Raw genomic sequence first — 25,151 nt, 5'->3', positions numbered from 1 at the left:
GCCTTTGTCCACATCACGTAGTCCCCTCCCACATCACCTGGAGCAGGAGGCAGGTGAGGCCTTGGGCACCCTGCTGCAGACACAGGCGTTCCAGCCGGCCAGGCTGGGTGTGCTGAGCCCCACAGCCATCTGGGGAAGCCCTGGGCGCCCAGCTCTTGTCCTGAGCCAGCAGCAGTCTCCATGGGGACGTGACCTCCAAATCAGTGAGATCCAGCTGCGTGGGCTGGAACAGCCCTTACCAGGGTCCCTGCAGAGGGAGTGGCATGGACATCCATCCACAGGCACGTGCACGTTTGGGATCTTCTTCAGACTGAAGCTCTTTAACCACTCTCCTGCTGCATTAGTAAAGCGGATAGCCTTGCTCACGCACACCACAGTGCGGGCCAGCGGGACAGGCTCTGCAACACCAGTGTCTGTGCTCCTGACTTTAGTGCAGGGGAAATGCTCCGACTTTTCTGTAGCTGTTGTTCTCTTCTCAGATTTTTGGGTAATTTCCTGAGTAATTTCTTAAAGGTCACTCTGAAAGCCTTCACTTTAGGATAATAAAATAAGTGAATGGTTTCGGTGAACGGCCCGCCCAGTGAGGATGGAGCTGACTGCGACGTGGCCAAGCTCTCAGTGCACAGGCACTCACAGTGAACAGTGGGGTCCCTGGACCCTCCGCACACCCTAGGCGGGAGCTAGGGCTGTCCCCTCTGCGCACAGCACAGCCAGTCAGCTGCTTCCAGGACCTTAGGGAACGTGCCAGGTGGCCCTTGTCAGCATTGCAGGCATCGGCACGTGGGGCCTGCGGCCAGTCCTGGGGGTGCTGCTGCTTCCCTGTTAAAAGGGGGAGCTGGCCGGCCTGCTTGTGGTCATCCCCTGGTGGGTGGCCCTGGCTTTGGCCCCAGCACCTGGCTGTGGCCCAGGCCCTAGGTGTCTCTCCCTGGTGAGGGGTGGCCCTGAGGTGTTCGGGGCAGAACAAGGGACCCACTGTCCCTGACTCTCACTTTTCCTCTCCATGCCGGCCTTCCATCCCACCCAGGTGAGACCTGCAGCCTCAGGGGGTGAAGAGAGAGCTCTAGAGAGTGGGGCGGGTTGGTGGCATGCACATGGTCATGACCCCTTGACTTCAGCTTCCTCACCTGTCATGTGGGCTGGTCCCCTCTGCCTTCCAGAACACAGTGTGGCTTCAGGGGCATGTGGGACTAGCAGGCCGTGCTTGGGGAGCCTGTCTTAGTAAGCAGGGCTGGGGACCGCCCACTGGGGGAGGGGGTTGTATTTTCAGATGTGTTGATTGACCTATAACTCAACCTCCATGCAGGCTTTGGGTGGGGGTGGCACACTGAGGTCTCGGGGTAGAGCCTGCTGCTCTCCTTGGAGGTCCTCAGGTCCCTGTGGCAGGTGCTGACAAGGGAACACGATAGCCACAGGTATGGATGGCAACTGCTGACACAGAGGCAGACCCATTGGGGAGGTGGGCTGTCCTGATGTCTGTTTGCTCAGGAGCTACCAGTGAGAAGACAGCATGGAGCCACTGCTGGGCATGGACTCGGGGTGTAGACCTGGAGTGTGAATGTGGGGTGTGCACAGTGGGTGTAGACTAGAGGTGTGGACCTATCCCAGGTGGACCTAGGCTGCGAACAGGAAATGTGCACGGGGGGCGTGGATGCAGGGTGTGAACTTGGGGCGTGGAGGTGGGGTGTGGACTTGGGGTGTGAGCTGGTCTGTGGATATGAGGTGTGGACCTGGTCTGTGAACGTGGGTTGTGGACAGGGAGTGTGCACAGGGGATTTGGAATCAGGGTGTGGCTGCAGGGTGTGAACTCAAGGTGTGAACTTGGAATGTGGACCTGGGGTGTGGACTTAGGATGTGGACACAGAGGTGGACGTATAGTATGGATGTGGGGTGTGGCCCTATGGTGTAGACGTGGAATATGGACACAGGGTGTGATGGATATGGATGCAGCGTGTGAACTCGGGGCATGGACATGGGGGTGGACTCAGGATATGGACCTGGGCTGAGGAGGTGGAGTGTGGACGTGGGGAATGGACAGGAGGCGTGGCCTCGGGGTGTAGATGTGGTGTGTGGACCTGGGATATGTAGACACAGGTTGTGGACACAGGATGTGAACTTGGGGCGTGGACGTGGGGTTTGGCCCCGGGCCGTGGATGTGAGTGTGGACTGCGGTGTGGGTTCTGGGTCCAGTTTCTGGACCAGGTCAATTCTGAATGGGTGCAGGGCTGTCTCCCTCTCTCCCCTGTAGCTCCTGGTGGGTGTGGGCTGTGGAGCTTACCGCATGCACAGCTGTGCATTGCTTGGTCTCAGCCATCTTCATCCCAGTGGGATCACTTGTGTCATGAGGCCACTTTATGGATGAGCACACAGAGGCCGGCCGGGCCAGGGTGGTTCGCTGGAGATAGACTAACAGTGGTCTGGCTCCAACATAGGGTTCACCAGTGCGATGTGTTTGGTGGTGGTCAATTTGTCAGGTGAAAATGATATGGTGCTGTGATTATAGCCTGCCTCTCATGGGTGGTTGGTGAGGGGCATCTGTTTCCCACAGTAGCTGGGTGCCTGTTCTGTTCCTGGCTCTGCCTTGCTCTTCTGTGGGGAGAGGCCTTCAATTTCTGGAGAAAGGATCAAAACAGTTCACTGTAGTTTTGTAAATGTTTTTCATAGTTTGCACTTGAAAGTTTTTTTCCTGATTTGGAACACTTTCAATCCGTCAGTGTTCTCTCTGGTTTCTTTTCCCATTTTTTGTGTTTGTTTAGAAAGTCACTTGTCTGTAAGAGCAGACACACATGCCCGTACATCCTGCTGCACAATCTACTCTTCAGACTGCTTGCACTTCCTTTTGGTTCATGTTCTGAGGTGAAGAATGAACTTAATGTTTTAAAACACATGTGCCAAGGTCTTTCTGGGCTGCCGGGTCTGTTCCCGGAACTGCGGGGTCAGCAGCTACACAGATAGCATTCTGTCGGGGACCTCGGTCCTTCGTGGCCTGCAGAGGGTTTTGTCTGCCGAGTGCTGGGCCTGTGCCTGGGGTGAGGGGACGACTGTCCTATTGAACAGTGAGGAGACCTCTGGGTCTAGGGAGACATCTAATCTCTTGTGCCTCAGTGTCCTCATTGTACAATAGAGCTAGTAATAATCATCCCCATTGTTGCAGGGTTGTTCCAAAATAATTCATTTAGGGCTCCTGCTGCCCTATTCAGAGTGAGTGTCCAGCCAACCTGAGCAATGATGGGGTTTGTGGTGGTGATGACAGGATGGTGTCACTCTCACAAGGCCTGGTTCTTTTTCTTTCTGAGATAAAATTCATATAATATACAATCAACATTTTAAAGTGAACATATCAGTGGTATTAGTACATTCACACTGTTGTGCAACCATTGCCTTTATCTAGTTCCCAAACATTTCATCCCAAAGGAGACCGTATGTCCACTAAATAGTCATGGCCCTTTCTCCTCTTCCCCACCCTCTAGAACCACCAGTAGGTCTTCTATCTCTATGCATTTACCTAATATGGGCATATCATATAATTGGGATCATACAACATGTGGCCTTTTATGTCTGGCTTCTTTCATGCAGCATAATTTTTTTGAGGTTCATCCATGTTGTAGTGTGTGTCAGCCCTACATTCCTTTTTAAGGCTGAGTAATACTCCATTGTATGGCTACACCACAATTTGTTTACTCATTCTTCAGTTGATGGACATTTGGGTTGCTTCCATCTTTTAGTTATGGTGACTAATGCTGCAATGAAGGTTTGAGTACAAGGATTTGTTTGAATCCTTGTTCTCAGTTCTTTTGGGTATATACCTAGAAGTGGAATTGCTGTGTCATATGATAACTCTGTCTTTAAATTTTTGAGGAACCACCATACTGTTTCCATAGAAACCACACCATTTTACATACGCTCTAGCCATGTAAGAGGATTCTAATTTGTCCACATGCTCACCAGCACTTGGTATTTTCCTGTTTTGTTTTGTTTTTTTTTCTTTTTAAAATTAAAACCATCTTAATGGATAAGAGGTGGTATGTCATGGTTTTGTTTTGCATTTCAGTGGCATAAAGGTGACTAAGGATGTTGAGCATCTTTTCATAAGCTTGTTGGCCATTTTTATATCATCTTTGGGGAAATGTCTATTCAAATCCTTTGCCCATTTTTTAATTGATTTGTCTTTTTGTTGTTGAGTTGTAAAGTTCTTCATGTATTCTGGGTGTTAGACCCTTATCAAGTATGTGATTTGCAAGTGTTTTCTCCCATTCGCGTATGGTCTCTCCACTTTCTTGATAGTGTCCTTTAATGTACAAAAGTTTTAAGTTTTGATGACATCCAGTTTATTTTTTCTTTTGTTGCTTGTGCTTTTGGTGTCATATCTAGGAATCTGTGACCAAATCCAAACCTATAAAGATTTACCTGTGTTTTTCTAAGAGTTTTACAGTTTAGCTCTTATATTTACGTTGTTACTCCATTTTCAGTTAATTTTTATATATGGAGTAAGGTAGGAGTTCAGTGTCATTCTTTGATATCCAGTTGTCCCAGCACCATGGTGCTGCCCCCTGAGGACGGAGACTTGTGGTAGTCCCCCATAGGGTCCAGAGGAGCCCTGCCCATGGCTTTGAGCTTCCCCCAGTGAAGCAACCCACCCCTCCTCCCCCATCCTCCCTGGGCTCTGTGGTGACAAGGCTGTAACAGCTGTCATGGAGACAGGCCCGCAGAACAACCTCATCCCTCCACCTCTCCTTGTGTCCTGGGTTACGCATGGTGAGACCTTCCTTGCCCCTCCCTCCCTCCTCTTTGTGCCCTGACACAATGGGCCACTGTTCCCTCACACACTCTGCCTGATCTGCACTCACACTGCCCGGGCCCCTCCCAAGAGGTGAGCAGCAGCTACCCGGGAGCATTGCAGGGGAAGCACTCTCAGAATTGTTGAACACTAGTGATGTCTGTGTTTCCTGCATTTCAGCTGTGTTGGAGTGGAAGAGGAAGAGGCCCCAGACATCGACATATACCACTGCCCAAACTGCGAGAAGACCCACGGGAAGTCCACCCGTAAGTGCAGTGCCACGCAACCACCCCTTGTACCTGACTGACCCTGGCCCCGCTTGCTGGAGTAACACTCCTGGGTGGTCACACCCTAGTACTTGGGGACCACCACCAGCCTCGTTTACCATACCTAAGACCCTGCCAGGCCCACTGCAGCCCCGCCTGATCAGCTCCTGCACTCATGGTTGCTGTGCAGAGACCCCACTGGCTCTCAAAGGCCTGGGCAGGGGCCGCAGACTCCAGCACCTACAGGGCCCGAGCCCGTCTGGGACAGGGATGTGATGCAGGGCTGTCTAGGGGGCAGCACAGCTGATGCCGCCATGCCGGGGTCTTGAAATTTGCATTGTGGGGATCTGCTCTCCCTCCCTTCTCACCCAGCTGCAGGGAGTCTTAGGCAATTCCCTTTGCCAATGGACTGCTGTTTGCCCATCCTGAGGGCTTTGTCCCCCCCACCTCTTCCTCTGGTCACTTTCTCTGGGAGTGTGCCAGTTCCTCCTGTCTGGGCTCCCCAGGGTGCAGCCTCATCCAAGGTGGCTCCAGGGGGCCCACATTGAGGCTGGGAGGTGAGGTCTAAGGCTGATTTCACTGGGGGATGGGTGCTATGATCTGCAGGGACCGAAGGAGGGCCTGGCCTGGGGACAGGACAGATGGCATGTGGGGTGTTAGTGTGGCCTCTGGTTTCCTGCCTGGGTTGGGAGCTGCTCATGCAAGGTGCAGGCTGGATGCTGGCCTTGGCTGGTGGCGGATCCCAGCCCGGCTGTCCTGAAGCAGGAAGTTTCGCACTTTCTAACTTACTCTCATATCCTGAGGAGTTGGCAGCCCTGGTGTCTGCCCCAGTTGCTCGATCATTCGTCTGGTCACTGTTTTTCAGCAGATGCAAGAGGGTGACTATCACCCTATGGGTTAACTGGTAGCATTTCTGGCACTGGGAGAGCTCAGGGTCTGGGAGAGATGAACAGGTTGGGGACCTGGAGCTATGTATGCCCTGTGACCCTGGGGGCTGGGCCAGGGACAAAGCAGGGCTGGATCTGCAGACACCTCCTGTCCCCCCAGTAGAACCCAGTGTCCTGGGGAGGTGCTATCTTGGGGGGCTTTGGGAGGGTGGAGCAGGGCCACCTCTGTGTGGTTTTGGGGCTCCAGCTGAATCGGAACTGGGGTTGGGTTACAGCAGGGTGTGAGGTGGGCATTGATGTGCACACGATCCGATTTCTCCAATTCCCATACAACGTTCCCTGATAATGACAACTTGTCTGCTGTTGGGGGCACGTGGGCCAGCCTCACCCAGCCCCTGTTTCTGTGCTCCTGGTTTTGGGCAGAGGCCTGCTGGTCTCCAGCTGCCCGTTATACCACTGAAAGCCAAGTGCAGGCATCCTTTCTTGATACATACAACCAACCACCCCCAGGGAGTGTGGGGAGGGCAGCCTGGTGGTACCCAGCAACCCCTCATTGGTTGTGTATATGTGCATGTGTGTGTGTGCATGCATGTGTCTGTGAGGGTACCATATTTCCCCCAGAATAAGACCGAACTGGAAAATAAGCCCTAGCATGATTTTTCAGGATGCTCATGATATAAGCCCTACCCCCCAAATAAGCCCTAGTTAAGATCGTCAGGCAGACTGATGCATTTAGTACGTCCGTTGCAATACATGATGGATGTATTGAATTATAAAATAATAATATTAATACATAATTAAATATAAATAAATAATATCATTGACATTAATACTTAACATAAATGATAATATAAATTATAATTAAGTATTTGTAAATACCCAAGTGGGCACCTTTGGACGAGAGGTAAACACCTACATGAACAGATGAACTCGAGACTTATTGCCGAGTGACCAATCGGAGTACAGACACAACGCACGAATAACGTGCTCACTTGATAACAAACGGACGTGTTGTGTCTAAAATGAATTTTCATAATTCAATACGTCATGTGTTGTAACAGACATACTTAATGCACTAGTGTGAAATAAAGAAATGTTTTCTGAATTTTGGAGCATGCAATTTTTCGTCGCTTTTGTGTGGACTATCATTCTTAACTGTCATCATTTTTGTTGCCACTCCTGTCTCATAAGTCTTCAATTAACACTTGATTTAATGGTAGATTTAAAGGGAGTAATATTCTGACCCCCAGACAAGATGAATGCAAAAAGAAAGAGCTATTCCATCGAGTACAAGAAAGGAATCATGGAGTACTCCCAGGGCAAGAATCTTACAGCTTTCCGAAAAGAAAAGAAGTTGGATCTCCAAATGGTCTGAAAATGGCGAGCAGAGTACGATAACCTCAGTCAACAGGTGGACGAGGGAAATGCAAGTGTGGATCAGGTCGGCAACCATTACTTCCTGAGCTGGAAGACATCATCTGTGAATAGACTGCTGACAGGAGAGCAAAGGCTTTGGTTGTGCACAGGGCTGATATTCAAGCATTTGCCCTTGCAATGGCACCACAGTTAGACATATCCCCAGAAGAATTCAGAGCATCACCACACAAGCTGGAAGGCTTCCTTCAGCGATATGAACTGTCTCTAAGATCGACAACACTGTTCAAGCTGGAAGATACTGAAGTTACTACACGAGCACTTGCATTCAAGTCCTTTGTTGATGGCATCGACTTTTCTAAATACCAACTCTCCAACATGATTGCTGTGGATGAAACTGCAGTGTTTATGGGGCAAGGATCTCAAACGACAATTGATCAGAGGGGTGCCTCATCAATCTACATTCTTAATCTCCAGCAATTTTTAATCTGGTTACAATCTCCACTGGTTACAAAAGTGCACGTGTTATATTTTGGCAATTCGTCTGCATGTAAAGAATCCTCACCTCTAATCATCACTAAGGACAAGAAAAGATAAGGTTGAATGTGTTTCAGGCATTTATGTTCTTGAAATCGAAAAAGCCTGATGCACACAAGCAGTTATAAGGAAGTGGGTTGATTTAATGCTGCCACTTGTTTTGAGAAGTAGCTAAAGAGGTCTGCTAGTCTGGGATTCAGCCCACACTCACCATGCTAAAGACATGAAGAACTTCCTTGCACTGTGGTGGTAGTCGCCGCCATTGCTCTGGGCCACCTCTCACAACTCACCCCTCCCCTGGCTCCACCTATCTGGGCAGATCCCTGCAGGAGTAAACAGAACTGCTGAAACATACGGGCTCTGAATCTGGTGCAGGAAGAGTTTTGGAACTTCAGCAGCTCTCCGCATATCCACATGGACACTGCACCCTGTGACCCAGGTGAACTATTAACAGAGGAGAAGCCCGTCTCCCAGGGAATCCCCCCATTGTCTGAGAAGCTGGTATAGTGCAGAGAAAACATAGCACTACCGTGTGTGAGAGAAAAAAAGGCTGCAGTTGGAGAGAAAATAAAACATTCTACCAACAAGTACTGGAAAACAAAAGAAAGACCTCTTTTTATCAACCTGTTGCAGAAGCCACTCATGTAGATGTCTAGGAAGAGAAATAACAAATCAGTAATTGCCATGAGTAACCAAGACAACAAAACAGCTCAGAAAGAAAGTGAAAAGTTTCCAGAAAAGGAACTTAAAGATATGGAAATATGTCACTTAAATGACAGAGAATTCAAGATTGCAGTTCTGAAAAAACTCAACGAGATGGAAGAAAACACAGAAAGGCAGGTAATGAACTCAGAAAAACAATCAAAGAACAACATGAGCATTTTACGAAAGAGATTGAAATTTTAAAAAAGAACCAAAAAGAATTGCTGGAGATTAAAAACTCAATAGAAGAAATTAAGAATGAAATAACCAGTTTAGGTAGTAGAGTTGACCAGATGGAGGAAAGAATCAGTGACATCGAAGTTAGAAACCTGGAAATGACATGGATGGAAGAGGAAAGAGACTTGAAACGTAAAAGAAATGAAAGAACTTTGCAACAACTTTCTGACTCCATCAGAAAGAGCAATATAAAAATAATGGGCATACCTGAAGGAGAAGAAAGAGAAAAGGGAACAGAGAATATATTCAAACAAAATGTTGAAGAGAACATCCCAAACTTGTGGAAAGAACTGGATTCTCAAATCCAAGAAGCAAATAGAACACATAATTACCTCAATCCCAACAGGCCTTCTGCAAAGCACACTGTATTGAAGCTGTCTAAAACCAACAACAAAGAAAGAATCTTCAAGGCAGCCAGGGAAAAGAAGACGGTAACCTATAAAGGAAAGCCCATTAGATTATCATCAGATTTTTCAGCAGAAACTCTATAAGCTAGGAGGGAGTGGAACCAAATATTCAAACTATTGAAAGAGAGAAATTATGAGCCAAGAATAATATATCCAGCAAAGATATCCTTTAGATATGAAGGATGAATAAAGACCTTTCCAGACTTACAGAAGCTGAGGGAATTTTCTAATATACGACCTGCACTACAAGAAGTACTAAAGGAGCTATTAGACCACCATCAACAAGGACAATTTGTGGCAACCAAACCATAAAAAGGGGGAGAGTAAAGGCCTGAACCGGAATATCGAATGGAGAAAGTAAGCGTGCTGAAGAAAATGGAATACTCTAAACATCAAACTTTGTTTTAAAATAAACTTAAGGATAACCACTCAAAAAAATTTCAGAACTGAAATATGTAATGTAATAAAAGAAGAAGCAGAGGAAACATCATAGAATACCACCACACAAAAATAATAGACAACAGCAAAAAGGCAAAGAAATAATGCAGACACAGCCTTACCAGAAAACTAAAGGTAGAATGACAGGAAATCCTCACATATCAATAATCACCCTAAATGTAAATGGACTGAACTCACTAATCAAAAGGCACAGAGTAGCAGATTGGATCAAACAACTAAACCCAACCATATGCTGTCACCAAGAGACATATCTCAGCTACAAGGACAAGCATAGACTCAAAGTGAACGGGTAGAAATTGACACTCCAAGCAAATAGTATCCAGACAAAAACAGGTGTAGCCATACTGATATCAGATGAAACAGACTTCAGGGTGAAAAAGGTAACAAGAGACAAAGATGGACATTTCATAATGGTAAAGGGGACTATACAACAAGAAGACATGACAGTCATCAATATTTATGCCCCCGTTCAGGGAGCACCGAAATATACCAAGCAACTACTAACAGAACTAAAGGGAGAAATTGACCAAAACACAATTATACTAGGGGACTTAAATACATCATTGACAGCTATGGATAGATCATCCAAACAGAAAATAAACAACAAAATAGCAGCCTTAAATGACACATTAGATGAAATGAACATAATTGACATATATAGAGCACTTCATCCTAAAACATCAGACTGTACATTTTTTTATAGTGTACATGGAACATTCTCAAGGGTAGACCATATATTGGGACATAAAATCAGCCTAAGCTAATTTAAGAAGATTGAAGTCATAGCAAGCATATTCTCTGATCACAAGGCTTTGAAATTGGATATCAACTGCAAAAAGAAAGCAGGAAAAAAAACCAAACCATGGAGATTAAACAACATACATTTAAAGAACTACCGGGTCAAAGAAGAAATTAGAGGAGAGATCAAAAGATACATAGAAACAAATGACAATGAAAATACATCCTACCAAAAGTTTTGGGATGCAGCGAAAGCAGTTTTAAGAGGGAAATTTATATCATTACAGGCCTATCTCAAGAAACAAGAAAAATCTCAAATAAATAACCTCACATTACACCTTAAAGAACTAGAAAAAGAAGAACATGTGAAACCCAAGGTCAGCAGAAGAAAGGAAATAACAAAAATCAGAGCAGAACTAAATGAAATAGAGAACAAAAAGACAATAGAAAAAATTAATGTGACAAAGAGATGGTTCTTTGAAAAGATTAACAAAATTGACAAACCCTTGGCTAGACTCACTAAGATAAAAAGAGAGAAGACACTAATTAACAAAATCAGAAATGAAAAAGGGGAAGTTATCACGGACACCACAGAAATACAAAGGGTCATGCAAGAATACTATGAAGGACTATATGCCACCAAATTCAATAACCTAGAAGAAATGGACAAGTTCTTAGATACATATAGCTTTCCTAGGCTGAACGATGAAGAACTGGAAAATCTAAACAGACCGATCACCAGTAACGAAATTGAATCAGTCATCCAATACCTTCCCAAGAGCAAAAGTCCGGGACCAGATGTTTTCACTAGTGAATTCTACCAAACCTTCAAACAGGATCTAACACCAATCTTGCTCAAACTCTTCCAAAAAATGGAAGAAGAGACAGTACTCCCTAACTCATTTTATGAAGCCAACATTACCCTGATACCAAAACCTGGTAAGGACAACACAAAAAAAGAAAACTACAGACCAATATCTCTGATGAATACTGATGCAAAAATCGTAAACAAAATTCTAGCATATCGAATACAAGAATGCATTAAAAAGATTATTCATCATGACCAAGTGGGGTTCATCCCCGGGGCACAAGGATGGTAAAACATCCGCAAATCCGTCAATGTGATACATCACATAAACAAAATAAAGGACAAGAATCATATGATTATATCAATTGATGCAGAAAAATCATTTGACAAGATACAACATCCATTTATGATTAAAACACTTAATAAATTATGTATAGAAGGAAAATACCTTAACATAATAAAGACCATATATGACAAGCCCTTAGCTAATCTCATAAGTAATGGTGAAAAACTGAAGCCCTTTGCTCTACGTTCAGGAACACGACAGGGCTGTCCCCTATCACCTCTGCTTTTCAACTTAGTGTTGGAAGTCCTTGCCAGAGTAATCAGGCAAGAGAAAGAAATAAAAGGCATCCAAATTGGGAATGAAGAAGTTCAATTATCACTCTTTGCAGATGACAGGATGCTATATATAGAAAACCCTAAAGACTCCACCAAAAAGCTATTAGAAAAAATCAACGAATACAGTAAAGTTGCCGGCTATAAAATCAACGTACAAAAGTCCATTGCATTCCTATATACTAACAATGAAATCTCGGAAAAAGAAATACAAAAAACAATTCCCTTTGCAATTGCAGCAAAAAGAATAAAATACCTAGGAATAAACTTAACCAAGGATGTGAAAGACCTATATGCTGAAAACTACAAGACATTTTAAAGAGAAATTGAAGAAGACACAAAGAAATGGAAAGCTATTTTGTGCTCATGGATTGGAAGAATCAACATAGTTAAAATGGCCATATTAGCCAAAGCAATATACAGATTTAATGCAATCCCCATCAAAATCCCAATGGCATTTTTTAGAGAAGTAGAACAAAATATCATCAGATTTGTTTGGAACCACAAAAGACCCCGAATAGCCAAAGCTATCTTAAGAAAAAAGAACAATACTGGAGGTATCACACTCCCTGACTTTAGCTTGTACTACAGGGTTACAATAATCAAAACAGCATGGTATTGGCAGAAAAACGGACACATAAACCAATGGAATAGAATTGAGAACCCAGAAATAAAACCACATAAATATGGACAGATAATTTTTTACGAAGAAGCCAAAAACATTCTATGGAGAAAAGACAGTCTCTTCAATAAATGGTGCTGGGAGAATTGGATAGCAACGTGCAAAAGAAAGAAACTGGACTGGTATCTGTCACCATTTACCAAAATTAATTCAAAATGGATCAAAGACTTAAGCATACAACCTTGCCACAATGAACTGCATAGAAGAAAACATAGGTACTAAACTTATGGACCTTGGGTTCAAAGAGCATTTTATGAATTTTACTCCAAAGGCAGGGGAAGTAAAAGCTAAAATAAATGAATGGGAGTATATGAATCTTAAAAGCTTCGGCATAGCAAAAGAAACCATCTAGAAAATAAAGAGGCAACCAATTGAATAGGAGAAGATTTTTGCAAACAGGGCCTCCAATAAAGGGCTAATATCCAAAGTATGCAAGGAACTTATGCAACTCAACAACAAAAAAACAAACAACCCAATTGAAAAATGGGCAGACGACCTGAAGAGTCATTTCTCCAAAGAGGACATACAAATGGCAAATAGACATGAAAAAATGCTCAACATCACTAATCATCAGAGAAATGCAAATGAAAACCACAATGAGATATCACCTCACCCCAGTCAGAATGGCTTTCATCAACAAAACAAATAGTAACAAGTGTTGGAGAGGCTGTGGAGAAAAAGGAACCCTCATACACTGTTGGTGAGAATGCAGACTGGTGCAGCCGCTATGGAAGGCAGTGTGGAGGTTCCTCAAAAAATTACAGATAGAATTACCATATGACCCAGCAATCCCTCTCCTGGGTATCTACCAAAAAAATCTGAAAACATTTATACATAAAGACACATGTGCTCCAATGTTCATTGCAGCTTTATTTACGGTGGCCAAGACATGGAAACAACCAAAATGTCCTTCGATAGATGAATGGATAAAGAAGTTGTGGCATATATACACAATGGAATACTATTCGGCGGTAAGAAAAGATGAAATAGGACCATATGTGACAACATGGATGGATCTTGAGAGTATAATGCTAAGCGAAATAAGTCAGACAGGAAAAGCAGAGAACCATATGATTTCACGGATATGTGTTATATAAACGAAAAACAACGAAAGAACAAGACAAACAAATGATAAACAAGAACTCATAGACACAGATAATAGTTTAGAGGTTACCAGAGGGTAAGGGGGGTGTGGGTGGGAGATGAAGGTCAGGGGGATTAAATATATGGTGATGGAAGGAGAACTGACTCTGGGTGGTGAACACACAATGGGATTTATAGATGATGTAATAATACAGAATTGTTCACCTGAAATCTATGTAATATTACTAACAATTTTCACTGCAATAAACTTTAAAAAAAAAAAGTATTTCCTTGCAGAGAGAAGAGTAGATCAAATAATGGTTCCCACAGGAATGACTGCCTATCTCCAGACTCGATATTGCAATAAACAAGCCATTCAAGGACCATTTGCGCATGGAAATCAATGACTACACTGAAAATAGAATGGAGAGAAATCAGCGTGGAAACTTTGTTAGCCTAGCCTACAAGAGGTCGTGACTTGGGTGAAGAATTCATGGGATAAAATCACTGACAGCTGTGTTTCCAATGCACTACGAACAGGCTACATGGACAAGAAGTGCTCATTTAAGGAGAACTCTATTGCTGGACATGAGAGATTGGGACCAATGGTTCTACAGGAAACGGAGTCGCAAGAAATTCTAGCTGGCATTCAGGGTTTGGAGAATTATGACGATGTTCCAGAAGAAGATGACATGACTGTATTTGAATAAATGTAGATTGTTGTACATGAAAAAAAAGATCCCCTGAAAATAAGCCCTAATGCATCTTTGGAGCAAAAATTAATGTAAGACACGGTCTTATTTTCAGGGAAATATGGTATGTGTATGTATATGTGTGTGTACATGATATGTGTGTGTGCATGATTCTTTGCCTGTGTGGGTATGCAAGTGTGTGTGTGCATGCGTATGTGCTTTATAAATTCTGTTAATCACACTTTCCCTCTCTAATGTAATGGATATCCTTGTGCCATCAGGGACAAAGGTACAGGTTCTAGCACCTTCCACCAGGGTGCATTCTGATTTGAAATGAGTCTGTGCTCTGACTGGAGCCTGTCTGTGACACACCAGTCACACCTTCCACTTAAAGGCCTCTTGGGAACAAGAGGCCCCTCAATGTCACTGTGTCCCCAGGGGAGCCCCCAAGCACGTGGGCTGCACTGGGGGCTTTCTGAGAGCCCAGGTATGCCTCCTTCCCTGCCCTGGGTTGGGTTTGCGGCAGGTATGGCAAGGTGAGGACAGAGAGCCCACAGGTTTTCCCAGTTGTGGGGACAGAGCCCCCGAGAGCAGTTTCCAGGTTCTCTGCTTCATGTGGAAAGGTGCTGGCTCAGATAGTAAATGGCCATCAACTGTGATTGGTTGGCTATCAGCTATGGCTAGTTGGCCGTCAGCTGGAACCAGTGAGCCATTGGCCACTAATATAACTGCCGTGGCTACGGTAGCAGGAAAAATGGGGGCTAGCAAGAAGATGGTGGCTGAGCTAGCAAGAGCGGATTGCAGAGAGGCGGATGCCGCCAGCGAGAATATAGTGATATGACTCCCCTACCTATGGCTTTGTGGGTGTTCCTTTTTGGCCTCACCATATCCTGTGTTCTTATGTGGGGGGCGGGAGCAGAGATCCCACAGGCCGCCCCGCACGACACCAGTTGACAGATTCATTCAGTACGGGGCCCAGGGTTCCCCACGGGAACTCTGCATGGAGTCGCCATTCACGCAAGGCTCATAGAAAACAGGTGGCACACCCTTAAAGTTGTTCTGATCCCAGCGTTGCCTCTTTTTAGCTCTGTGACTGCTCAAGAGGTTATTTCACTCATTAACTTGTCACTTTCCTCCTGAGGCCTGCCTAGCTGTCAGGGAGGTGGGGTGTTGCTCTCACGCCCCAGGTGTCCCACTGGGCAGCTGTCCCCAGCGTGCATTGTCAGAGGGAGATGTTGGGGCACCACAGGCAGGAGGACACTCAGCCTCTGAACGCGGAGGTGTCATGGGTCCTGGGTGAGGGAAGGAGCCCACTAGCCAGGCCTGCAGGGGAAGCCTGGCAGAGCTAAGACCCCACGCCGCTGCTCTGTCTCCCAGCACATGCGCTCCAGCCACTGCATCAGGCAGGGTAGTCTGTCCATGACATGGTGTAGCTGCTCAGTCCTCAGTGCTGGTCCAGAAGGCCAGAGGCTCCAGGACTGACCTGGTGCCAGGTCAGCACCCACTTCTCAGGCCCAGCTCCTGGGGGCATGTGGAGGTGCTGCTTCTTTCTCCTGCTGCCTGCGGCACCCCAGCCTTGTGCCTCTGCATGCCCTCTCAGGGGAGACCTTGGCAGGGCTCCAGCCTCGGTTTCTTCCCTGGAAGTTGGGCTGTCCTGGGACCACACTGCCTCAAGGAAGAAGGTGCCAACTTGGGTGACAACTTGGGAGTCCTCAGGCCCTGCTGGGAGGACAGCAGCTGGGAGGACAGGGGTGCCCCCACCCTGCCGACCTGGAGGGACCCACATGGCGTCCCCTCCTCAGCACCTGTGTTCTCCTCCTGCCCCCTCCCTCTGGTCCCCGCACTGCACTAGGTTCGCCTGTCTTTGTCAGTCAGGATGTGGCCTTTTCTATCTGCAGTGTCACGGCTTCCAGCGTGTGTCCTGGGCTTCTCTTCTCATCCCACCTCAAATCCCTGAATGCTTTGGGCCCTTTCACCGGTGGGCCCCCTGAAAGCCTGGCTCTCCGTCCATTGGGGGCAGGCAGGGAGGTCCCCCAATTCGTGTGGACAGCCCGGATCTGGGAAGCGGGGCTCACTGAGTTCATTCCACTCCTCTGTGGATATACACAGCAATCTTTGTCTCCTCAGGCCCTTTGAGTGGGGGTCACCTTATAAACTCGAAAGCCCTTTTCACATGGGATGTCCCAGGGTCACTTCCTGATGCAGGACAGGCCCACTAGAAAGGATGATGTTTATGCTATTTTCAGAGTCAGCGTGACCTGGGTCATAGTTGGAATGGTGTCCTCAACCCAGGGCCCTATCTTAGCCATGGTTGCCCCCTCTCTGTCCCAGTCCACTGGGCTCTGTAGGAAGCAGGGATGATGATCCCAGGCCAGTAATTTGCCCAAGGTCACACAGAGACAAGATGGTGGGCAAGAAAGATGTGGGCAGGTAATCCCGGTCTCTTTGGATCTCCTGTCTGTGCCTGGTGTTGTCTCCAGAAGTCCCAGCTTGTGTATGGCCAGGTTTCCATAACATCCACTCACATCTTGGCCTTGGAGACAAGTATGACATAATGTCACCTGATGTCTCCAAGTTGACTTGACAGGAGACTGGGAAGGGGTGGTGGTTTAGAACAGAGGCCAGCTTTGCCACCAGCCCCCCAGTACCTTCCCCTTCTTGCTTTAGGTAAGTCCTTTTCAGTAGCAGTCATTGTCACTGGGCTATTGTCAGCTGCCCTCATCCTCACAGCCCCTGAGACACAGGAGTTGCAGGGCTCACTTCTGCAAGCCCTCCATGCTCGTCTGGGAAGGACTGGCACCCTGAGGGCCCCTCCAGCAGTCTCTCATATCCAGCCTCATTTCTGCTGAGGGTCAACCTGTCTCAGACCCCACCCAGCAGCCCTTAGAGTCAGGTGACTGACTTGTCTCCATGCCCCGTGCCCTCCTCACTCACTGAGTTGCCTGTGGCTGCCCTGAACGGGGAGGTGGGTGGAGTGGTGGTAGGGCGGGCCACAAGGAAATAGCTTCCCTCCCCTGAGGGCTCCCAGTCCCGTAGGGGTGTGTGTGCCTGTGTGAGTGCACATATATGTGCACAGGTGTGTCACAGTCCAGTAGGGGTGTGTGCACATGCTTGTGTATTGAAAAATCTAAGGTGTGTGTATGCTGATGTCCTGGGAGCATGCGTGAGGACAGGGCAGCCTGAGGGAGTGGGCAGGGTGGTGTGGGCAGGGACGGCTGCACAGAGGTGAGGTGGGCGCAGGTCAGGGCTAGGGAGGGCAGAGGGCACAGCAGGTGGCAGCCGGCCTGCCCCTGCCTGTGAGATGTAGGCTGTTGGGGCAGCAACTGTCCAGCAGGGTGGTGACAGCCTGCGCTATTTGAGGACAAATCCGAGGGGAGGCGGTGTCCTGAAGGCCACTGTTGGTGGGACCTTCTCAGGAGGTGCCTCTGACGTGTTCTTGGCAGACTGGGTGCCATCTTCTGGGCTAGGGGGTTGTTGAGAGTTGTGGAGTGGGGGTGGGGGCAGTGACCGGAGGCTGAGGAGGGTGAGGGCTGCTGACCACGTGACAACGCAGGGTCATGGGGTGTGAAAGGCTGGGTGGTCCGGGCCCTGGAGACCCCAAGAAGTTTGCTTGAGGAGAGTTGAGTCTGGCCGAGTTCACGGCTCCTCGGCTGCCCTCCGGGCTGGTCCCAGGAGGCAGGCGGAAGGGGGATGTGGGGAGTGGGGTTGTGTGGGCTGCTGACCCATCCCGTCTCCCCCACAGTGAAGAAGAAGCGGACCTGGCACAAACATGGCCCGGGGCAGACGCCCGACGTGAAACCCGTTCAGAACGGCAGCCAGCTCTTCATCAAGGAGTTGCGGAGTCGGACCTTCCCCAGGTGGGCAGCCACGTCCTCCCTCTGCCTGCTCCATCCAAGGCCAGATGCATACCCCTCCACAGGGGTTCAGGAGCAGTGGGCTTCCCTCCAGGGCAAGAAGCCCCCTGGAGCCCTAGGCCTCGCAGGGGGCTGACCTCTCCCTTCTGAGCACCTCCAGGTACAGCACGGGAGGCAAGGCACCTATGCTCCCAGCGGGTGTACCCTTCGCACAGGACTTTTCTAAGGGGGAGGCCTTGTCCCCATTTTATGGACAAGGAGCAGGGCGAGTGTACAGCCTAAGACCACCTCCCAGACATGGCAGGTCCTGGCTCCAGGATTACAGCTTCCTTCTGTGTCCTGGGCCTGGCGCAGACTGTCCCTAGGTGTACTTCGGAGGCCCCCACACCATGCACCCTTGTCTTTCATGAGGGCAGAGGGCAGCATTGGGCCCGCAGGAACCGCTTCTGGTGAGAAAGGGGTGTGGTGACTCCGGACCTTCTCTGAGCCACTCCTCAGCCCTTCCTGCTGGATGAGTGTTTGACAATTCTCCTTCTCCATCACCCAATTCTCTTCTTCGTGTGTGGTTTCTGATGAGAATCCAGTGTAACTCTTATCCTTGGACAAAGTAGTTTTCCCCTCTGGCTTCTTTCTTTTTTCTTTTCTGTGTTTTTCCACCTTTATTGAGATACAAATCGTGTATCATACAAATCACCCATTTAAAGGGTGCGATTCACTTGTTTTTGGTATATTCACAGATATGTGCACCCCCATTAGTAAATTTTAGAACATTTTATCACCCGAAAACAAACCCATAACTTTATCACCCTCATACCTTCTCCCTCTCCCCCTAGCCCTAAGCAACCACTAATCTGCATTCTGCCTCTGTGGATTTGCCTATTGCGGACATTTCATCTAAATGGAATTATACACTATGTGACCCTTTGTGTCTGGCTTCTTTCACTCAGCAAGTCTTCAAGGTTCATCCGTGTCAGTGTATCCACATCTTACTCCTCTTTATGTCAGAATGATATTCCATTGTATAGACAGACCGCATTTTGTTTATTCATTCATCAGTTGACCAACATTTGGTTTATTTCTGATTTTTGGCTACTGTGAATAATTGTGTTATAAACATTCTTGTACAAGTTTTTGTGTGGACATATGTTTTTGTTTTGTTTTTTTAAAAAAATTTATTGGGATGACAATTGTTAGTGAAATTACATAGATTTCAGGTGTACAATTCTGTATTACATCATCTATAAATCCCATTGTGTGTTCACCACCCAGAGTCAGTTCTCCTTCCATCACCATATATTTGATCCCCCTTACCCTCATCTCCCACCCCGCACCTTCCTTACACTCTGGTAACCACTAAATTATTGTCTGTGTCTATGAGTTCTTGTTTCTCATTTGTTTGTCTTGTTCTTTCGTTGTTTTTGGTTTATATACCACATATCAGTGAAATCATATGGTTCTCTGCTTTTTCTGTCTGACTTATTTCGCTTAGCATTACACTCTCAAGATCCATCCATGTTGTCACAAATGCTCCTATATCATCTTTTCTTACTGCCGAATAGTATTCCATTGTGTATATATACCACAACTTCTTTATCCATTCGTCTATCGAAGGACATTTTGGTTGTTTCCATGTCTTAGCCACCATAAACAAAGCTGCAATGAACATTGGAGCACATGTGTCTTTATGTATAGATGTTTTCAAATTTTTTGGGTAGATACCCAGGAGAGGGATTGCTGGGTCATATGGTAATTCTATCTGTAATTTTTTGAGGAACCTCCACACTGCCTTCCATAACGGCTGCAACAGTCTGCATTCCCACCAACAGTGTATGAGGGTCCCTTTTTCTCCACAGCCTCTCCAACACTTGTGACTATTTGTCTTGTTGATGACAGCCATTCTGACTTGGGTGAGGTGATATCTCATTGTGGTTTTTATTTGCATTTCTCTGCTGATTAATGATGTTGAGCATTTTTTCATATGTCTATTTGCCATTTGTATGTCCTCTTTGGAGAAATGTCTCTTCAGGTCGTCTGCCCATTTTTTAATTGCGTTGTTTGGTTTTTGGCTGTTGAGCTTCATGAGTTCCTTGTATATTTTGGATATTAGCCCCTTATCGGAGGCACTGTTTGCAAAAATCTTCTCCCATTCAGTTGGTTGCCTCTTTTTTTGTTGATGGTTTCTTTTGCTGTGCAGAAGCTTTTAAGTTTCATATAGTCCCATTGTTTATTTTAGCTTTTACTTCCCCTGCCTTTGGAGTAAAATTCATAAAATGCTCTTTGAACCCAAGGTCCATAAGTTTAGTACATATGTTTTCTTCTATGCAGTTTATTGTTTCGGATCTTATGCTTAAGTCTTTGATCCATTTGGAATTAATTTTGGTACATGGTGACAGATAGCAGTCCAGTTTCATTCTTTTGCACGTAGCTATCCAATTCTCCCAGCACCATTTATTGAAGAGGCTGTCTTTCCTCCATTGTATGTTTTTAGCTTTTTTGTCAAAAATTATCTGTCCATATTTATGTGGTTTTATTTCTGGGTTCTCAATTCTATTCCATTGGTCTATGTGTCCGTTTTTCTGCCAATACCATGCTGTTTTGATTATTATAGCACTGTACTACAAGCTAAAGTCAGAGAGTGCGATACCTCCAGTATTGTTCTTTTTTCTTAAGATTGCTTTGGCTATTCCGGGTCTTTTGTGGTTCCAAACAAATCTGATGATTTTTTGTTCTACTTCTCTAAAAAATGCCATTGGGATTTTGATGGGGATTGCATTAAATCTGTATATTGCTTTGGATAATATGGCCATTTTAACTATGTTGATTCTTCCAATCCATGAGCACGGAATAGCTTTCCATTTCTTTGTGTCTTCTTCAATTTCTTTTTAAAATGTCTTGTAGTTTTCAGCATATAAATCCTTCACATCCTTGGTTAAGTTTATTCCTAGGTATTTTATTCTTTTTGCTGCAATTGCAAAGGGAATTGTTTTTTGTATTTCTTTTTCTGAGATTTCATTGTTAGTATATAGGAATGCAATGGACTTTTCTACGTTGATATTGTAGCCAGCCACTTTACTGTATTCGTTCATTGTTTCTAACAGTTTTTTGGTGGAGTCTTTAGGGTTTTATATATATAGCATCATGTCATCTGCAAAGAGTGATAATTGAACTTCTTCATTCCCAATTTGGATGCCTTTTATTTCTTTCTCTTGCCTGATTGCTCAGGCAAGGACTTCCAACACTAAGTTGAAAAGCAGAGGTGATAGGGGACAGCCCTGTCGTGTTCCTGAACGTAGAGCAAAGGGCTTCAGTTTTTCCCCATTAATTATGAGATTAGCTAAGGGCTTGTCATATATGGCCTTTATTATGTTAAAGTATTTTCCTTCTATATCTATTTTATTAAGTGTTTTAATCATAAATGGATGTTGTATCTTGTGAAATGCTTTTTCTGCATCAATTGATATAATCATATGTTTTTTGTCCTTTATTTTGTTTATGTGATGTATCACATTGACGGATTTGCGGATGTTGAACCATCCTTGTGCCCCGGGGATGAACCCCATTTGGTCGTGATGAATAATGTTTTTAATGCATTGTTGTATTCGATTTGCTAGAATTTTGTTTACGATTTTTGCATCTGTATTCATCAGAGATATTGGTCTGTAGTTTTCTTTTTTTGTGTTGTCCTAACCAGGTTTTAGTATCAGGGTAATGTTGGCCTCATAAAATGAGTTAGGGAGTACTGTCTCTTCTTCAATTTTTTGGAAGAGTTTGAGCAGAATTGGTGTTAGATCCTCTTTGAACGTTTGGTAGAATTCACTGGTGAAGCCATCTGGTCCCGGACTTTTGCTTTTGGGAAGGTTTTGGATGACTGATTCAATTTTGTTACTGGTGATCGGTCTGTTTAGATTTTCCAGTTCTTCATGGTTCAGACTTGGAAGGCCATATGTTTCTAAGAACTTGTCCATTTCCTCTAGGTTATTGAATTTGGTGGCATATAGTCCTTCATAGCATTCTTGCATGATCTTTTGTATTTTTGTGGTGTCTGTGATAACTTCCCCTTTTTCATTTCTGATTTTGTTTATAGTGTCTTCTCTCTTTTTATCTTAGCGAGTCTAGCCAAGGGTTTCTCAATTTTGTTAATCTTTTCAAAGAACCAGCTGTTTGTCACATTAATTTTTTCTATTGTCTTTTTGTTCTCTATTTCATTTAGTTCTGCTCTGATTTTTGTTATTTCCTTTCTTCTGCTGTCCTTGGATTTCACTTGTTCTTCTTTTTCTAGTTCTTTAAGTTGTAACATGAAGTTATTTATCTGGGATTTTTCTTGTTTCTTGAGATAGGCCTGTGATGATATAAATTTCCCTCTTAAAACTTCTTTTGCTACATCCCAAAATTTTTGGCAGGATGTATTTTCACTGTCATTTGTTTCTATGTGTCTTTTGATCTCTCCTCTAATTTCTTCTTTGACCCAGTCGTTCTTTAAAAGTATGTTGTTTAATCTCCATGTATTTGTGTTTCTTTTTGCTTTCTTTTCGCAGTTGATATCCAATTTCAAAGCCTTGTGATCAGAGAATATGCTTGGTATGGTTTCAATCTTTTTAAATTTGCTGAGGCTGATTTTATGTCCCAATATATGGTCTATCCTTGAGAATGTTCCATGTACATGCGAAAAGAATGTATAGTCTGATGTTTTAGGATGAAGTGCTCTATATATGTCAATTATGTCCATTTCAACTAATGTGTCATTTAGGGCTGCTATTTTGTTGTTTATTTTCTGTTTGGATGATCTATCTATAGCTGTCAATGATATATTTAAGTTCCCTAGTATAATTGTGTTTTGGTCAATTTTTCCCTTTAGTTCTTTAGTAGTTGCTTGGTATATTTTGGTGCTCTCTTATTGGGGGCATAAATATTGATGACTGTTACGTCTTCTTGTTGTATAGTCCCCTTTACCATTATGAAATGTCCATCTTTGTCTCTTGTTATCTTTTTCACCTTGAAGTCTGTTTCATCTGATATCATTATGGCTACACCTTATTTTCTCTGGGTACCATTTGCTTGGAGTGTCAATTTCCACCCTTTCACTTTAAGTCTATGCTTGTCCTTGTAGCTGAGATATGTCTCTTGGTGACAGCATATGGTTGGGTTCAGTTTTTTGATCCAATCTGCTACTCTGTGCCTTTTGATTGGTGAGTTCAGTCCATTTACATTTAGGGTGATTATTGATATGTGAGGATTTCCTGTCATTCTGTCTTTAGTTTTCTGGTAAGGCTGTGTCTCCATTGTTTCTTTGCCTTTTTGTTGTTGTCTAGTATTTCTGTGTGATGGTGTCTATGATGTTTCCCTCTGTTCCTTCTTTTATTACAGTATATATTTCAGTTCTGGATTCTTTTTGAGTGGTTACCTTTAAGTTTATGTAAAAGAAAGTTTGATATTTAGAGTATTCCATTTTCTTTAGCACTTACTGAATTTCTTCAGCACTTACAGCATTTACTTTCTCCAGTCCCATATTCTGGTTCTGGCCTTTTCTCTCCCCCTTTTTATGTTGCCACAAATTGTCCCTGTTGATGGTGGTCGAATAGCCTCCTTTAGTATTTCTTGTAGTGCAGGTCGTGTATTAGAAAATTCCCTCAGCTTCCGTATATCTGGAAAGGTCGTTATTCCTCCTTCATATCTAAAGGATATCTTTGCTGGATATATTATTCTTGGCTCATAATTTCTGTCTTTCAATAGTTTGAATATTTGGTTCCACTCCCTCCTGGCTTGTAGAGTTTCTGCTAAAAAATCTGATGATAATCTAATGGGCTTTCCTTTGTAGGTTACAGTCTTCTTTTCCCTGGCTGCCTTGAGGATTCTTTCTTTGTCGTTGATTTTAGACAGCTTCAATACAATGTGCCTTAGAGAAGGCCTGTTGCGATTGAGGGAATTAGGTGTTCTATTTGCTTCTTGGATTTGAGGATCCAGTTCTTTCCACAAGTTTGGGAAGTTCTCATCAACAATTTGTTTGAATATATTCTCTGTTCCCTTCTCTCTTTCTTCTCCTGGTATGCCCATTATTTTTATATTGCTCTTTCTGATAGAATCAGAAAGTTCTTGTAGAGTTCTTTCATTTCTTTTAAGTTTCAAGTCTCTTTCTTCTTCCATCTGTGTCATTTCCAAGTTTCTATCTTCGATGTCACTGATTCTTTCCTCCATCTGGTCAAGTCTACTACCTAAAGTTGGCTAGTTCATTCTTAATTTCTTCTATTGAGTTGTTAATCTCCCAAAATTCTCTTTGGTTCTTTTTTAAAATTTAAATATCTTTCTTAAAAAGCTCATGTTTTCCTTGATTGCTATTCTGAGTTCATTAAATTGCCTTTGTGTGTTTTCTTGCATCTCGTTGAGTTTTTTCTGAACTGCAATCTTGAATTCTCTGTCATTTAAGTCATGTATTTCCATATCTTTAAGTTCCTTTTCTGGAGACTTTTCACTTTTTTTCTGAGCTGTCTTTTTGTCTTGGTTATTCATGGCAATTACTGATTTATAATTTCTCTTCTTAGACATCTACAGGAGTGGCTTCTGCAACAGGTTGATAGGAAGAGGTCTTTCTTTTGTTTTCCAATACTTGTTGGTAGAATGTTGTATTTTGTCTCCAACTGCAGCGTTTTTTTCCTCTCTCACACAGTAGTGCTATGTTTTCTCTGCACTATTCCAGCTTCTCATACAATGGGGGGATTCCCTGGGAAACGGGTTTCTTTTCTGTTAACAGTTTGCCTGAGTCATAGGGCGCCACGTCTCTTTGGGTATACGGAGAGTTTTGAACTTCCAAAGCTCTTTCTGCACCAGATTCAGAGCCCGTATATTTCATCATTTCTGTTTACTCCTGCAGGGATCCGCCCAGATAGGTGGGGCCAGGGGTGGGGTGAGTTGTGAGAGGTGGCCCAGAGCAATGGCAGCGACCATCACCACAGCCGGTCCCGCTTCCACAGCTCCCTCCCCATTGCTGGAACTAGTTGGGCTGCGAATCTGTGTCTGTGGTCCACAGTTCTCAGAACAG

General features: G+C 44.8%; 1 protein-coding gene across 1 annotated transcript in view; it reads left to right on the top strand.

Moving 5' to 3' along the window:
• The window catches only part of PHF2 (PHD finger protein 2), a 97,666-nt gene that overhangs the window by 38,609 nt on the left and 33,906 nt on the right, over positions 1-25,151 (top strand). The window contains exons 2-3 of the mRNA XM_081065841.1: positions 4,955-5,040; positions 18,007-18,121. Of these exons, the coding sequence (XP_080921967.1) occupies positions 4,955-5,040; positions 18,007-18,121 (201 nt within the window). The remainder of the gene's footprint in view (positions 1-4,954; positions 5,041-18,006; positions 18,122-25,151) is intronic.

Source organism: Rhinolophus hipposideros (genome assembly GCF_964194185.1).
Source record: "Rhinolophus hipposideros genome assembly, chromosome: 11".
In the NCBI taxonomy this organism is placed as follows: domain Eukaryota; kingdom Metazoa; phylum Chordata; class Mammalia; order Chiroptera; family Rhinolophidae; genus Rhinolophus; species Rhinolophus hipposideros.
The sequence above is the reverse complement of the archived record's forward strand: the minus strand, read 5'-3'. Positions and strand labels throughout refer to the sequence as shown.